This window comes from Barbatula barbatula (genome assembly GCF_947034865.1).
Source record: "Barbatula barbatula genome assembly, chromosome: 19".
NCBI lineage: Eukaryota > Metazoa > Chordata > Actinopteri > Cypriniformes > Nemacheilidae > Barbatula > Barbatula barbatula.
In genome coordinates this window covers 22542938-22558617 of record NC_136782.1, presented here as the reverse complement: position 1 = coordinate 22558617, position 15680 = coordinate 22542938, and the positions used below count along the sequence as shown (strand labels likewise).

Below are 15680 nucleotides of genomic sequence, written 5' to 3'. Positions count from 1 at the left end.
TGTCCGGCTTGCCTGCACTTTTTTTCACTCCTCCCCTCACTGTAGCCGCCTACTCTCGCCTATATTTCAGGCGAGGCAAGGCGCATCTCAAACAAGCCTATTCTCTATGGGGTCAGATTTGTTTCATTATTCTGAATAAATAAACTACGATTCGCAAATAAATATAGAGAGTTTCACAAATTTTTTTTAAATCCACATATGCACAAAAAGCGAACCATAAATATATGTTAGACGTTCCACAAAAATAAATGCAATTCACAAATAAATACAATGAGATTTGCAAATAAAAATTATTAACAAATGTATTTTAATGATATTTATTTGTAGATCGCTTTCTTCACATTTGTGGATCGCTTTCTGCACATTTGTGGATTGCTTTCTGCGCATTTGTGGATCAGTGCACGCATTTGTGGATCAGTGCACGCATTTGTGGATGGCTCTCTGTGCATTTGTGGATTTTGAAACATTCCTAACGTCAAGACGTGCGCACAATCCACAAATAGGTGGACTCCGCCCACTATCTACTCGAGGCAATCGGACAGCGGTCTCACGGTGCTGACCAATCGCGGCACGTTTCCCCTACGACCAATCACGTTTTGATTTACAATGCAGGGCGGGAACTCAAGCTGAAGCCGTCTCGCACTCACATAGATGCTCGGAGCGGGAAGAATCACGACAGGTGAGTCTTGTTAGTCATTCAACACAAATCACTGGCTACAATTATGCTGCCTTCACACGTGCTCTCGGAAATTCGATTATACCTACTTCAACCCGGATTGCAACTAAATCCGTGAGAACGTGAAGGCGGCATTAAGTAGTGTTCTTGCCATGTTCGTATTTGTTACGTATAGCTAGCTAGGTAGGTAGAAATTATTTACCATGTTTCCAATAGGTTTTTTCGAAGGCCTGAGAACTAGTAGCCTACTAACTAATTGTTTCATCATTACATGTTAATGTAATGGCGACTCCGTATGATCCTATTAAGATTTTGTGACTGTTTGTGCAGGAACTTTCTGCACAAGTGGAAAGCGCAGCTCGGGCTTTAGTGCAGATAATTGCAAAGGATCTAACTCCGGGCCGCCCCACATCCAATCCCCCACAGGCACATATCCCCTCTCCCTCTGTTTCTTTTCCCTCATCCAACCTCTCCTCAGACGCTAGGGTGAATCATGCTCTTAAAAGGTTTGGCCCATAGAGGGAGAATATTCTTGTTTTTTGTTGTGCAGTCTCCCACCTAAACCGCTTTCATTAGCTTTTACTGTTTGACAGAAGCCACTAGTAATTGTTGTTTTGCATTTTTAGGCAATTTCCTGCCTTTTTCAATTCTAGTGGTGACCATTCAAGAGGCAAAGGCAAAAGACGGTTTGTTTCACAGCCAACACACATGGTTCCACGGATCAAAACAACCGAACTACAGATTTATGTCTTATCTGAACCCGCTGCTTCAAACACGCCCAAATTAACACCAACTAGTTCAGAGGAGCTTGTGCTCGCACATGCTGGACTTGGCAAGAGGCTTGTCACTTTTACAGAATCTGCTAAACATGATGAGGTAAGATGATTAAACAAACGTGCTGCACATGATCAATTAATAAAAAAACCTGAAGATTGTCCCCACAGATAATAAAGCATCACATAAAGTATCAGATGGTCCAATTATATACTTTGGCTTTTTGACATGAACACTTCAAGCAATAGTAATGTTTTTTTAGTAATGAAATGTTTTCTTGCTGAATTATTCAGTGTATTAAAAACATTGTTTGAGTAAATTATCATTTATTAAGAAAAATGACAATAGTCATTTATTATATGTTCATTAGATTTTTGATCAGTTGGAGGAAGAGTTTCCAAAGTTAAAATGTCTGAAGAGAAGCTGGATGTTTTACAAAGCCACAGGTACACATTTGAGAATTAGATGTGAACAAATTACAATGTGATAAAATTATCTAAATAATAAAAACACGCCCCCCAAAAAAGTGATACTGATATTACTGTATTTACATTCTGTTCAAAAAGGTGGAAGTGGGCGCCGAAAACTGTCAATGATTCTAACTGATGCAGAGGGCTACACTTTGCGGGCACTAAAATCTGCCTCCAACAATGGGAAAAATGTGCTTTACTTGGTTCCAATCCAGGAAGCACTTTCCACAGATCCTCTACCCTATGATGCTCCTGAATTCTCTAAAATGCCCCAAGCCGACTGTGTCTCTTGTGGCCAGAAAATGCCTCTTCAGATGTTGGCTTTACACGTACAGGAATGTTCAGTAAGTAATTTCATTCTTCATTTGACTGTTTTCATTAAATTATATGAATTTTTTTAATGAAAATTAGAGCATTAAACAATGAATTCATGCAACCTGTGAAATAGAAAGCAGACTCTGAGATTATAGAAGAGGATACTCCTCCTGATGATGTTCAGGTCACAGATGCTGAAGAGACATTTGGGGTAGTTATTATTTCAGATATTCCTAAAGAAAAAAACGTTACATCAGTGTTTTCATATTGAGTGCAATAACCTTTCCTAAATGTGTGTTTTTACAGACTTGCCCCATTTGCCAGACAACTATACTGACTGATTTTCTCCAGACCCATGTTAATTTATGCATTGACAGGTAGTAATACTTAAGATAGTTTTCAAAATTAATAAACTTGAAAAATGAACATCTGAGATTTACTTTTGTTTTTTAAATAAGAAATAGTCCAAGGGATGACACAAATGGCAGTCCCTATCAGACTGAAGATCTTCCTGGACCATCATCATCATCAGGAGTGGAATCATCTGGATCATTGGAGAGGTCCTTCATCTTTGAACAGGCAAAGAAAGGTACATTTGAAGGGTAACATTTATTGTACTATTCTTATCAATAAAAACAAAATAACCTAAGGGGTTATTTTATTATTGTTCATGCAAGAATGGCTGATCTGATTATTTTATTGATTATTTCACTTCCTGATAGAATGGATGAGGATTGTAGATCCACGCAAAGCATCTCTGCTGTTCTGCAGGACTGTGCTGAGAGAACAGAGCAAGGAAAAGTCACTGCGTTTTTATCTAGATTTGAAAGATAGCCCTGAAGACCAAGACAGAGCCATATTATCTTTCTATAAGGCAAAGGGAATCAACTGGGCTGCTTCACTAAAATGCATATTACAAGGTATATTGTAATATGTACTTTTTTTAATATGGTAATTAGCAGATTTATAGATTTTGTAATCCAAACATTTCTCTGTTGTTTTACATTTGTTGCTATGTTCTTTCATGCCATCTTTAATAATGTATCCTCATTGAAATTAATTTAAAACATTTTACAGGAGATGCAGCCATTGGTGATGGGGTCAATAGACATCTCCTGAGTATGGCTGTTGAAAAGCTGAGGACTGGCTTTTCACTGAATTTTGGTATTCATGGTGTTATTGGAAATGTTTTAAACTTTACTGTCTTAATTTATGGAAAAAAGATAAAGAATTTATCTTTAACACATTTGAATTCCTTTTCAGGCATAGCAGATGTAACACTCCTGTTTGAGGGTGAACAGGATCACCTTGTTCCATGTTGCAGTCAAACTCTGATTGATAGTGACTTATTTGTGGTTGCTGGGCGCATGATAGGCCACTCCTTTCTTCATGGTGGGCCTTTGGTTCCTGGAATTAGTCCAGCCATAGTTCACGTGTTGATTGGTGGTCCCATCGAGACTGCAGAGATTAAACTAGAAGATTGTCCAGATTTGGAACAGAGGCATACCATCCAACTGGTAGGTGCTAAACATTTCTGTCTATTTACTTGTATTTAAGAAACATCTCAAATTACAGAGTACATATTATACAGTACATATATTTTTCAAACTATAAAAAAAGGCTTTATTACACTGCGCTCTGAAATACATGATTCTGATTGACCACTTCCGACATTCCAAGGGTTATTATCCTCAGATAGCAACCGCTTGAAACTAATAACACCCAGCAACCAGTATGCTGCAAATCACTTTGACAAAAATTTTATGTAAATATGTATTTTGACCAAATTAAATGTCCGTGACATTTAAATGTGGTTTCTTAACTTAAAACCAAAAGTAAACAGAATTATCTGAAGTTGAGGTTCTTGATGGTAATTAAAATAAAGCAGTGTAGTTGTATGCTTTTGGAATGTTGTTAAATTAAATGTTTTTATTAGTTGCAAGGTAACCAAAACCTCTCTGAAGAGGAAAAGGAGGAAGTTACCAGACTTGCAGGGTCATAAGACCTTCCTGGGTTTTCTGAACACCACCGGAAATGGCTGTTCAATAGGTTGCTGCAACAAGCTGTGAGTGTCTGAATCTTTTAATAAGCTACTTGATTTGTTTTGTTGTCATTTGGACTGTTCATTAATGTTATAAAACACTGCTGTTCCTCAGTCAGATTTAGTAAATCCCAGATATGTGTAATTTAAGCAAGTCCATTCACTATCTTTAAAGTATACTTTTCCTTAGGTTTTGTACAGGACTAAATGTCAAGTAAAGCAGCTGAGGCGTGGAATCAAAGAAACCAAGGTTTGGCCATTGATCACAGCACGAGAAGATGTAATTCAAGTCGTCTTCCCAAGGGCATGTGAAGTTCAGTATGGTCCAGAGGTATATCCTTTACCTGATTAGACACAAGTTCTATCTCTTATAAAGTGTTTGAGTTTTACATTTTATTTGTAGGTCATTATTCAGCACATTGCTTGGCCTGTTCCCGATTCTGATGACGATGATGATGACATTTTGCACCCTGAAATTGTCACTCGTCAAATTACATTTCTTCGGGAATATATTCAGAAAGGTAAGTTACCTTTTCAGTGAAGTTGCTGCTATTAATACTATTCATAATTTTGTAATTTGATGTAATGTCTTGTAATAGTATTAGAGATGTGTTTATATAAACTTTGTAATTCTCTATACAGCCACCTCAGACCAGCTGCAGAATCTTATGTCATTTTGGACTGGATGGGAGGTTCCATCTAACAGTTTGCAGGTTAAAGTGTGCAAGGGAAAATTCTTCAAGGCTTCCACCTGCAGCAGGACCCTAATGCTTCCTGCTGACATAATAACAATGGATGAGTTTTCTTCTACTTTGCAAGCTTGTGCAAACACAGCATCTACTGGTTTTGGATTGGTATAACACTTTCACAATACGATTCTGATGATGTTCTTACTCAGTTAGTTTTGACTGAAGAAATCTTATTCAAGGTTCTTGATGTTCCAAAATCATTGAATTTAATTGCACATGTTAGAAATGTCGTACTGTCCTGTTTTTACATGCAGTAAATACTAAATAAGCACTTTGATTGCATTGTTCAAATTAAGTGAAATGTTATACATACAAGTGTTCAAGCTAACCTGCAACCAAATTCTGTACAAACGTGAGCGTCTGAAGGTATACGTCAACTCCAAATAAATCAGACTCCTGTAGTGGGTCTATCTGTGATACAAGATGCTCAATTTGCTCATTTGTGAGTTGCAACATTTGAATTGCAGGCACATTGACCCCAAAGTGATCAGCCTCAACATCTCCATGTTCAGCTGCAGCAGAGTTTGGAAAATATGTCTATAACAAAAAATATCATTTTGGTTATTTTTAGACTCTACCTTTAACATACAGTATATATCTACCACAGTGAAAATTGGAAGGTGTACCTGTCTAGAGAAAGTGGAACAACAAGAAAATACACAGTAATGCATTTCAGGGTTAAGGAAATTACCTCAGGGTTACTTATTGGATTCTGATACTGCCCAACTTCCCACAGCTGATTTGGGGTCAGGTTGTTCTCGGTCCTCAAGGAATGGTTATCCCAAGCATCCCTGAAAGCATTGAGGCTTGCTTGTATGCGTGGTAAAAAAACATAATGACAGCAAAAAAGGTGGGTGAAGTTGCTTATATCAAGATATCCACAGTCCTCAAGCCGATGTAGAATGTCATAATACACTCCAGTGACACACATCCGAACGTCTCGCCAAAGGCGCTCAATCCTGGTAAAACGCAGTATAAAAATTATGATTCACATGGTCTGTAAAAATTTAATGACTAGTATCTCAGAACTATATGGTGAGAAGGGGAGTGGTACAATTACCGCTGATTGTGCACACTTTTGCCAGCAATGAAGCTTGCATTCTCTGTTCCTCGTGTTGAAAACATCAGCCGCGCCACACCTACATTTTCTCCACCGTGATCTCCACGCACTCTGAAAAATAAAATGTTGATTTCAAAATTCTAAATCAGATAGGTAACCAGATTAGATGTCTAATACCATAGTCAAATTATTGTAACTTGCAGGTATAAAAAAAACACCAGTGACATTCCTCAGGCACTATTATTTGTGTATCAATTGTGTAAGTATCAAAAGCACTACTGGTTTTAAGAAGCAAATCTGTCGAGGAAACATTAAGTGTCTGTAAAACTTGATTAAACCTTACCTCAGGGGATAACCATACTCTTCAACTGCCTCATTGAAAAATCCAAGCATTGTTTCAGAGCGATTGTTGTCTGCAATGCGTAAGTACATGATCTGAAAAAAGGAAAAAAAAAAAGCACAAAAGCCTTTAAGTACACCTTTGCGCCTAGAGGGTGCACATTAGTAGGTAAATATTTGTACCAAATGTATACATATCTGCATATTATATGTACCGTTAGGCCTTTTTAAAGGGTTCCAGGCCATTGTCATCTTTTGTTTAATTTTTCCTGACGGTGTACAGTGACTGGTTTCCAGCACAAATTATAGAATGCATATTTAGAATACAGTTCTAAGGTTGAGATGTCTTACCTTTCTTGAATATCCATCTACACCCCCAAAGATAACCATGTTGTATCTAAATCAAAGGTGAAAATATCAGGGCAAGTTAGAAAACAACTACAATATCATATGAAAATAAAATGCAGCCAAAGCATCACATTTTACACATAAATACATGTGTTCTACAGTTGAAGTTGGCATTACCTTATGAGCTTGTGGTTTGTGTCTATATGATATAGATACTTGGGATATGGAACCGAATAAGTTCGTCGGGCAACACAACCAAGCTGGGACATTCGTGAAAGAACACCAAGACCATCAACACGACGCATGGATGCATATATTCTGTCCCACTGCACTCGGAATCCTTTAGCAATGAGGGCTCCTCTGACAACCCTGTACCCTATGTTTGGCATAGTACTCTTGACTTCAGACACCAAGGAATCTAGCTCTTCATCCGTACAACTACTGTAGAGTGATGAAACTGACAAGTTACATTCACTCATCCGCCGATAGAGTGTTGTACGAGAGACACCTAAAATTTTACTGATGCTTTCCTGAGGTATTCCAAGCTTCAGAAAGTAAACTAATCTGTCCTCGGATATATGCATTCTTGGACGTCCACATCCATCTGGTCTCTCAATCTCCACTACAGTTGCCACCTGCTGGGCTTCTTTGTGCTGCTGAATAAGAGAATCCAAATTCATCAAACTTCTGACTAAGTCCTCTGAAATTCCAATGTTTGCTGACATGGCAGAAATTAAGGGCATTTCTTGATGACAAACAAATTGCAAATATTCAATGTCCAGCGGTGGGTGTTCAAGTGCATAAGTCACTCTTGAAAGTAGTCTTCGAAGAACTTGTTCTCTCACAGACTCCTACAATGCATTTACATAAACAGAACAGTTATTCAATATAACAAGGTATGATCAAAATAAGATATAAGCATAACTGGTTAACATAATCAAATAGACAAATACAAAAAAGGTTTGATTTATAATAACCTTTGTTATATGGACTATTATAGATCAGTGGTGGATTCACAGATTCTGGTATTCTAGAGCTTTGTACTTAAAATGTCCCAAGAATTAAAGGACACTTTGATATCAAAGGTTTCACAGACAAGGCTTAAGGCTAGTCCCAGACTAAAATGAATGTTTGACCTGTCTTTACAGAATATGACTTGCCCAGAAATATGTTAGAATACATTACAATGGCACTAATATATTTTAAGGCATTTTTATAAAAGCGACATAAATATCAATTTAACTAAGGTTTAGCCCTTGATTGAGACAATCCGTCTCTGTGAAACAGGGCCATAGTGTCGCCAATTTCAGCAAGGAAAATAATTTTGCTCTTTGTAGGAAAATAAGAGACAGTATCAAGGACAATCAAGTGCATGGTGTCGTTTTTTTTAAACTTTAGTTACTTGACTGTCATGTAATGTGCTATAAAACGTACAGGCTTTGATTACCCCCATTTGAAACAAACTTGTAGAAATGTTTACTTAAGTTAATAGTTAATGCAAGTTTATTTAAATTTTCTAACGGTACATCAATATCAAACAAATTACCCAACTGCACATTTACAATTCAATTCAATTCAAATAGCTTTATTGACATGACTGTAAATATTACAATATTGCCAAATCACAAAATACATGTATAAACACAGGTAAAAACAAATTAAAACAATATTTTAACTTACATAACAGAAGAGTATTACCCATCGCTACTTCTATGTCTTACATCGATGCTAATATGGAACAGTCGCAGAGCAAATCTTTTCGCGAAATACTTACTTACTGTCACTAGATATAAAATCACAGCCAATACTGGTGCTTGTTAATTTTTGGATGTTACAAGTCTGTTGTTGAATGACTAACAAGACTCACCTGTCGTGATTCTTCCCGCTCCGAGCATCTATGTGAGTGCGAGACGGCTTCAGCTTGAGTTCCCGCCCTGCATTGTAAATCAAAACGTGATTGGTCGTAGGGGAAACGTGCCGCGATTGGTCAGCACCGTGAGACCGCTGTCCGATTGCCTCGAGTAGATAGTGGGCGGAGTCCACCTATTTGTGGATTGTGCGCACGTCTTGACGTTAGGAATGTTTCAAAATCCACAAATGCACAGAGAGCCATCCACAAATGCGTGCACTGATCCACAAATGCGTGCACTGATCCACAAATGCGTGCACTGATCCACAAATGCGCAGAAAGCAATCCACAAATGTGCAGAAAGCGATCCACAAATGTGAAGAAAGCGATCTACAAATAAATATCATTAAAATACATTTGTTAATAATTTTTATTTGCAAATCTCATTGTATTTATTTGTGAATTGCATTTATTTTTGTGGAACGTCTAACATATATTTATGGTTCGCTTTTTGTGCATATGTGGATTTAAAAAAAATTTGTGAAACTCTCTATATTTATTTGCGAATCGTAGTTTATTTATTCAGAATAATGAAACAAATCTGACCCCATAATTCTCTCTCTCGCTTTCGTGTTGCGTATCGACGTCAGCGGAAATGGGCGGGACATGCAGCAGCGCTTCATTAATACGGAAGTCAAATTATTTGTTTTAACAGTAACAAAATCATCTTAATTAAACAATAGAAGAAAAGAAATGTATAAAATCAGAGAAAGATGAAAAACAATAAACCAATTAAATAATAATACAAAATATAAAAGAAGACATTTAAAAAATGTTGAAATGGCCAATAAATTACGAAAATTTGAAAAGCTTCAGAACTTTTTTAGGTTTTTCAAGTTTCTCACTCTGTGTTTTTATATTTAATATGGTTTTAAAATAAAAATCAAGATCAGTATGGCAGAAAGTAATATATTAGGGTTTTGAATGTGTTATTTTGGTTAAAACCTGGCTAAAATAATTTAAAGGTTTAGAACATAATTTTGCTTGTACGACAAATAAGGATTCTGTATGTCAAGTAAGATATCTCAAGGCTCCAAGCTTAAGGTGTCTGTCAAGGTCTCATTTTTTGGTCGATTCCATTTTAACATCCATCCAAAATGAAAGGGAATAAGGGCAATAATAGAACAAGTGTTCAATATCCTCAACAGATTCATTACAAAAGGTACATTTATCACAAATTGTATGAATATATCTACTAATGGGATATATCCTTCACAGGATAATATCTTTGGACAATTTTGTACATTGTTTCTTTTAATTTGTTAGATATAATGCATTTATAAGGCAATGTCCAGATACTATGCCATGTAATATGACAAGGCTTATGCCACCTACATTTGCATGGATTAGAAACCAACATTAAGGTAGTTTCTTATAAAGTTATTATTACAATGATTATCAAACAGAGAAAGACCTTTTACAGGGGTAAGTTGAGAATTTTGTAATGTTTTATCATTAATGTCTATCTCATGAACTTATGACACTGAAGATGATTAATAAAGCATTAAATGAATTAGCACACACACACACACTAGGATGAGTGAGGACAATATATTTTCTACTATGGTAGTGCATGAATATTTGGGCATTACCTGTGATCTTGTCAACGTGGCTCACAGATAGTCTGCCATACTGTATTCTCTCTTTAGGGTCAAATAACATTTCATTTGACTTTGTGTCTGTGTTTCCCCGTGAGTGATATAGCTTTGTTTCATGTGGTTGAGTGTGATGTTGTCAGTGTTGTTGTGTTTGAGAGCATCAGTAGATGTTAGGAGTGAAACATCAGGACGGAATCTCTGGACCAGCTGACAGAGAGGATTTATTTCTTTACTCGTGGCTTTAGAATGATATGAGTGACAGTTCATTGATGTAAATATGAAACAATGTTGGGCTTAAACCACAAGCCCGTCTCACTCCACGCTCATGATAAACATATCTAGTGTGTTTTGTGGTGATTTTTATGCCGCATTTACTCTCGGTGTACATTGATTTAATAAGGTCACAGGTTTCACCACCTATGCCACTTTCAATAAGTTTGTAAAACAGTCCTTGGTGCCAAATTGAGTCAAAAGCTTTTTTAAAGTCTATGAAGCGTGCATATATTTGTGGAAAAGTTGAGCGTTTCTTTAACTGCAGAATCATTTTATCAAGTTACTACTCACACAAATGCCTGTATAGTTGTTAGGGTGTCATTGTTGTCGGCTGTTTTTGGGTGTAAAGGCCTTTTTTGCTTCTAAGTGTGTGTTTGTTTTGTTTCATGTTTCACAGTAAAGCAGTGAAATCTCTTTATTATATGGATCTCTGTGTTTCTGGTTTGGCAGTGTTCTTGTTTTTTTGAAAAATGTTTGACAGTCATGATCCAGCCAGTTTTTGTCATTTTTGGGTATCTGATTTTTTCTTGTTTTAGTTTTTAATTTATATTGTTTTGCTGATTTTTCAAATATGAAATTTATATATTTTACTGCAATATTGACGCCTTATTTAGTGTGATCATAGGTGTTTCAGCCCATGGTTTTCTGATATTGTACAGCTCACTGGGCTCTGTGTTAATGTTATTTGTCTTTTTGAGATGTAAAAGGTTATTTCTTTCTCCTGATTTCTGTTTGTCTCACATCTGACCTGTAAATGGACCCGTGACTGGAGTGTTTTGGGGAGAGTTTTCTGGAGAGGTCTCTACTCTGCATGCTCTGAACTTTGGCCTTGCTGGTGACACCACCTGTAATGTTCTTATTTAACCAAATGTGGATACACAGAGAGATCTGACCTCACGATCAGAAGATACAGAGCAACAGAACAGTGTGTGTGTGTGTCTGTCGCCCTCGGGTCGTGGATCTTTGGGTCGGCACAAACATATTGGCATCTATAGATTTCTGTTACAATGATCACAACAATGCATAAATAAGCATGTTTATGACACCAAATTGTGCAGCCTTTGTTATTAAACATCACATTACAGTTGCTGTTGATCATCTGACTTCACTTCCGTATTTACATTTAGCAGACACTTTCATCCAAAGCGATTTACAGAGAGTTCAGCGAGCAATAAGCGATATGTCATAAAAGAGCAATAATACAATAGAGGCTAATACAAAGATACTAGTTTAAACAAAAGCCAGAACAACACCTGTTGAAAGAGAGAGAGAGAGACAAATGTAGAAAAAACAGCTGCTTTATAGGACAACTCAAATGTGTTCATGGAGTATTATTTAAATATTAAAAACACACAGGAATAACGGAAAGGTGGTAGTAAGGTTTTATTATTTTTCTTTTCAAGTTCACTTCTTTCAAATCCATGCATCGTCCACATAAGATCAGTAGGTGGCGGTAACACCCCTCTTCCCGAACCGCCAATAGACACCAGACGAAGAGTCAAATGTGATTATGTCAAAGGAACACTTTACCTCCTTCAGTCACTTTATTTCAGATTTGGATTTATGTGGATGACAAAGATTATTACAATGCGTAGTTGTATTCATAAAAGCAGCTGGCATTACAGCAAATGCTCATTCACTTGCTTTAAAATGTTTATATCAAAAATAAAAGAATATGCATTATAGCTGACTCACACATGAACACGGTGCAGTTATTTTTGTGGCTGTAAGTCATTTCCTTTAAATGCTTTTGAGCTTTAAAATGGTATTTGAATGTGTATGTAACTTTAGAGACGGTCCCTACATTCACGAACGTCTAACGTCAAAGCAACTTTATGCGAGTGGTGATCGTCCCTAAGCGCTTTTCCCTTCACACTCTTGGTGTTTTAACTCTAGAGGGGAAAACGCGATTGTATCTCTTAACATGGCAAAAGGAGAAATAAAACAACGACATTTGCTGTTTATCTGGAGGATGTTTGTGTGTGTGCTCTTGTCCTGTCTGGTACGCAGATGTGCATTTGTTCTATATGAATGTTAATAGCGCATGTGTACCTTTTTTTTTTTTTTTTATTATTCAAAGAAATCTTTGAAAGAAGCAATATTATACATATCACACAAAGAGAGAAAAAAACATAAGTAATAAATAATTAAATACAGAAAATAACAGCAAGTATTCTCCTCTTTCCTATGAACACATTCTAAATCCACAAAACAAATTATATATATATATATATAAATATTTAAACAAAAGACCATTCATGAAAATAGACGGGATATTAAATTGAAAAAAACGTCTGTAAAAATTTTAACAACTTAATTTTTTTTTGGTTGTTTATGAGCAAAATATATTTTTTTAAGTTCTCCATTTATAGCGCATGTGTACCTTAGTCACATGATACGTGCGCGATGACGTCACTGCGTTGGTATCAACAACACAACACAACGCAGCGCAGTGCAGCGCGAGAGAAAGCGGAACAGAAGAGATTCGAGTTTGTCGCTCCGTTTCCATCCGTGTTAGATCGGATTCAGTGTGTTGTGTGTCGTGTTGTGTGTTATTGTGTGTGTGTGTGTCGCGTGATTAACGGATAACAGCTGAGCGGAAGACACGGTAAGTCCTCACTGCACACACACACACACACACACGGCCGTAGATACTGTACCCTACATACTAGTGTAATACACTACACACTGTGTGCTAATGTGACTGATTACAGTTTCAGCTGTTGTTATAATGATTACAAATACAGACCTAGTGAATAACGTCATCTGTCACGTGTGCATCATATACACACATGTACTTGAACCTTTTTTATGTTTACTTTTGTAAAAATGTCTGTTTTTAACTTGAAACAGCACAAACCCTGATAGGTGTGTGTGTGTGTGTAGTTGTCAGGCTGATGAAGGAGGCAGTATGCTGGAGATGTGCTGCGCTTGTGTCCGCTCCGCTGTGGTCGGGCTGGTCCTGATGCTGACGCTGTGCTGGTGTGCGCCGGTGGACGGCAGTAATGTGGTCATACAGAGAGACGCTCAGTTTGATGTCACGTACTATGACACGGTCACCAGTGACAACCAGACCATCTACTCATACAACCACACCGTCTCCAGAAACAAGGCAGGAGTCCAGATGCACTTCACACACACTCTTTCATACTGCGCTCATCACACTCGCTCAACCGCCTCTCTCTCTCTCTCTCTCTCTCACAGACGGAGGGCGTGCGGGTTTCAGTCGAGCTGCTGTCTGAGAGCGTTCAAAGTCCGCTCCTGTTCGTGGTCAGACAGAAACAGGCGGTTCTGTCATTTCAGGTTCCACTCATTCTCAGAGGCTTGTGAGTACACCTGTCGCCATCACACCTGCTGCGGGGCGCGTCCGACCATAGTCTGATCTCGCTGTGATTTCAGCTCAGATATGACTTGAGTGAACTTTGACTTTTGTTCGAGTGATGCCATAAACGACTCAAATGTTTTTCTCGTGTCATTTCCTCTTGTGTTCACATGTGGGCTGTCACGATTATGAAATGTGGCGTAATTATTGAATCATGGTGACCTGTGCCCTGTTCACATCACGTTGATTTCACGTCACAAAGATACGATAGAGTGTGATGATGTGTTCAGGTACCAGAGGAAATATCAGTACACTCAGGTGGGCCGGACGCTGTGTCAGCCGCCCACTAAAGCCATGTCAGAGATGCAGTTCTTCTATGTGGACGTGTCGACGCTGTCCAGCGCTGGGGTTCACTATCAGCTGCGTGTCAGTCGCGTGGACAGCTTCAATCTGATGTGAGTCACAGACATGGAATGTAACACAATTCACGTTTGCAAGATTTCATATTGTGATGAATCCCAGGTTTGATCATTTTAGCATGTAGACAGCCGGTGAGTGTGCAGTGAGCGCTCATGCTCTTTTCTCTCTGTGTCTCCAGGACGGACAAGAAATTCAGCTTCAACGCAACGCCGTCCCAACCCCAGGTTCACACACATAGTTTCATTTTGCATTGTGTAAAAAAAAATCAAGTGTTAAATGTTAGTGCCAGTCCTGTGGTGTTAAAGCGTGTGTGTAATGAATCTGTGTGTTTGTGTAGTTCTTTAAGTATGTGTTTCCTGATGGTGTGGACACGGTGATCGTGAAGATAAACTCACAGAAGACCTTTCCCTGTTCAGTCATGTCTATTCAAGACATCCAGGTGAGCGACAACACACACACACACACACACACACACACAGAATCAGACAAGTGAAAACATCCGTCTCTCTCTCACTCACTCACTCACTCTCTCTCTCTGTTTGTCTAGTGTCCAGTTTATGATCTGGATAATAATGTGGCGTTTATTGGCATGTATCAGACTATGACCACAACAGCTGCCATCACAGTGCAGGTAACACACACACACACACCGGGTCAGTGTTGTTGTGATGACGTGTCAGTGTGTGTGATTTGTGAATTGTGTGTCTTCCAGAGGAAGGATTTTCCCAGTAACAGTTTTTACGTGGTGGTGGTACTGAAGACTGAAGATGAGGCGTGTGGAGGACCGCTGAAGTTCTACCCCCTCTTACCCGGTTAGACCAATCACAGCGCACCGCCACACTGCTCAGGGGTCATTACAGCATCACTTCACTCTCTCTCTCTCTGTGTGTGTGTTTCAGATGAGCTGATGGATGCTGGAAATCGCAGTAAATCTCTTGAGGTGATCGTGTCTCCTGCCATCAACTGTGAGATGAACACCATCTACTGTGTCTATTCCTCCATTCGTTCATTCACTCGTTCATTCATTTGTGTATGTGTGTGTGTGTGTGTCTTCAGCTGACGTGTATGTGATGGGAATGCTCTTCTGTCTGGGAATCTTCCTCTCCTTCTATCTGCTGACGTTTCTGGTGGCGTGTGTGGAGAATAAGAGGTGAGACATGTCGCTGTCCATCAACAGAGTGAGCTCCTCCCCCTCATGAATAATAAATGTCGGTTTACATGCCATTATCTTCAATAATTCGAGTAATCGCAGGAACATGTTTACACCTCTTGCATCCCGTTAACATGAATGATGAGCTCAGACACAGTAGGTGTGTGTTACTGACCATTGTACGTGTGGATATATTTCATGCTTATTCGTGATGAATATTGAAATATGATGGAAAA

The 15680-nt window shown here is 38.3% G+C and overlaps 3 protein-coding genes across 6 annotated transcripts in view; 2 read left to right on the top strand and 1 right to left on the bottom strand.

Annotated features, from left to right (window-relative positions):
• Nucleotides 1–669: 669 nt before the first annotated feature.
• LOC306908111 (uncharacterized protein) lies at nt 670–5041 on the top strand. Its single transcript, XM_079480700.1, has 14 exons — nt 670–679; nt 1303–1552; nt 1821–1896; nt 2017–2264; nt 2369–2446; nt 2542–2612; nt 2694–2824; nt 2958–3155; nt 3313–3399; nt 3499–3752; nt 4172–4300; nt 4467–4607; nt 4680–4797; nt 4919–5041. The coding sequence occupies exons 2-11, from the start codon at nt 1385–1387 to the stop codon at nt 4235–4237; spliced, it is 1377 nt and encodes a 458-aa protein (XP_079336826.1). The 5' UTR covers nt 670–679; nt 1303–1384; the 3' UTR covers nt 4238–4300; nt 4467–4607; nt 4680–4797; nt 4919–5041.
• Nucleotides 5042–5349: 308 nt separating this feature from the next.
• Nucleotides 5350–8702, bottom strand: LOC306908466 (uncharacterized protein; the record flags this gene model as incomplete). The annotated part of the gene is made up of 7 exons (XM_079481354.1): nt 8640–8702; nt 6950–7623; nt 6776–6821; nt 6429–6520; nt 6086–6196; nt 5717–5984; nt 5350–5562 (listed from the first exon to the last, which is right to left on the bottom strand). The coding sequence occupies exons 2-7, from the start codon at nt 7513–7515 to the stop codon at nt 5350–5352; spliced, it is 1296 nt and encodes a 431-aa protein (XP_079337480.1). The 5' UTR covers nt 7516–7623; nt 8640–8702.
• A 4244-nt stretch (nt 8703–12946) lies between these two features.
• Nucleotides 12947–15680, top strand: part of sidt2 (SID1 transmembrane family, member 2) — a 16366-nt gene continuing 13632 nt past the window's right edge. For all 4 annotated transcript variants that reach the window (XM_079481207.1, XM_079481205.1, XM_079481206.1 and 1 more), the window contains exons 1-10: nt 12947–13160; nt 13439–13664; nt 13757–13878; nt 14165–14329; nt 14473–14518; nt 14632–14733; nt 14842–14925; nt 15007–15106; nt 15194–15259; nt 15351–15444. In XM_079481207.1, coding sequence (XP_079337333.1) covers nt 13464–13664; nt 13757–13878; nt 14165–14329; nt 14473–14518; nt 14632–14733; nt 14842–14925; nt 15007–15106; nt 15194–15259; nt 15351–15444 — 980 coding nt within the window. In that variant the 5' untranslated portion in view covers nt 12947–13160; nt 13439–13463. The remainder of the gene's footprint in view (nt 13161–13438; nt 13665–13756; nt 13879–14164; nt 14330–14472; nt 14519–14631; nt 14734–14841; nt 14926–15006; nt 15107–15193; nt 15260–15350; nt 15445–15680) is intronic.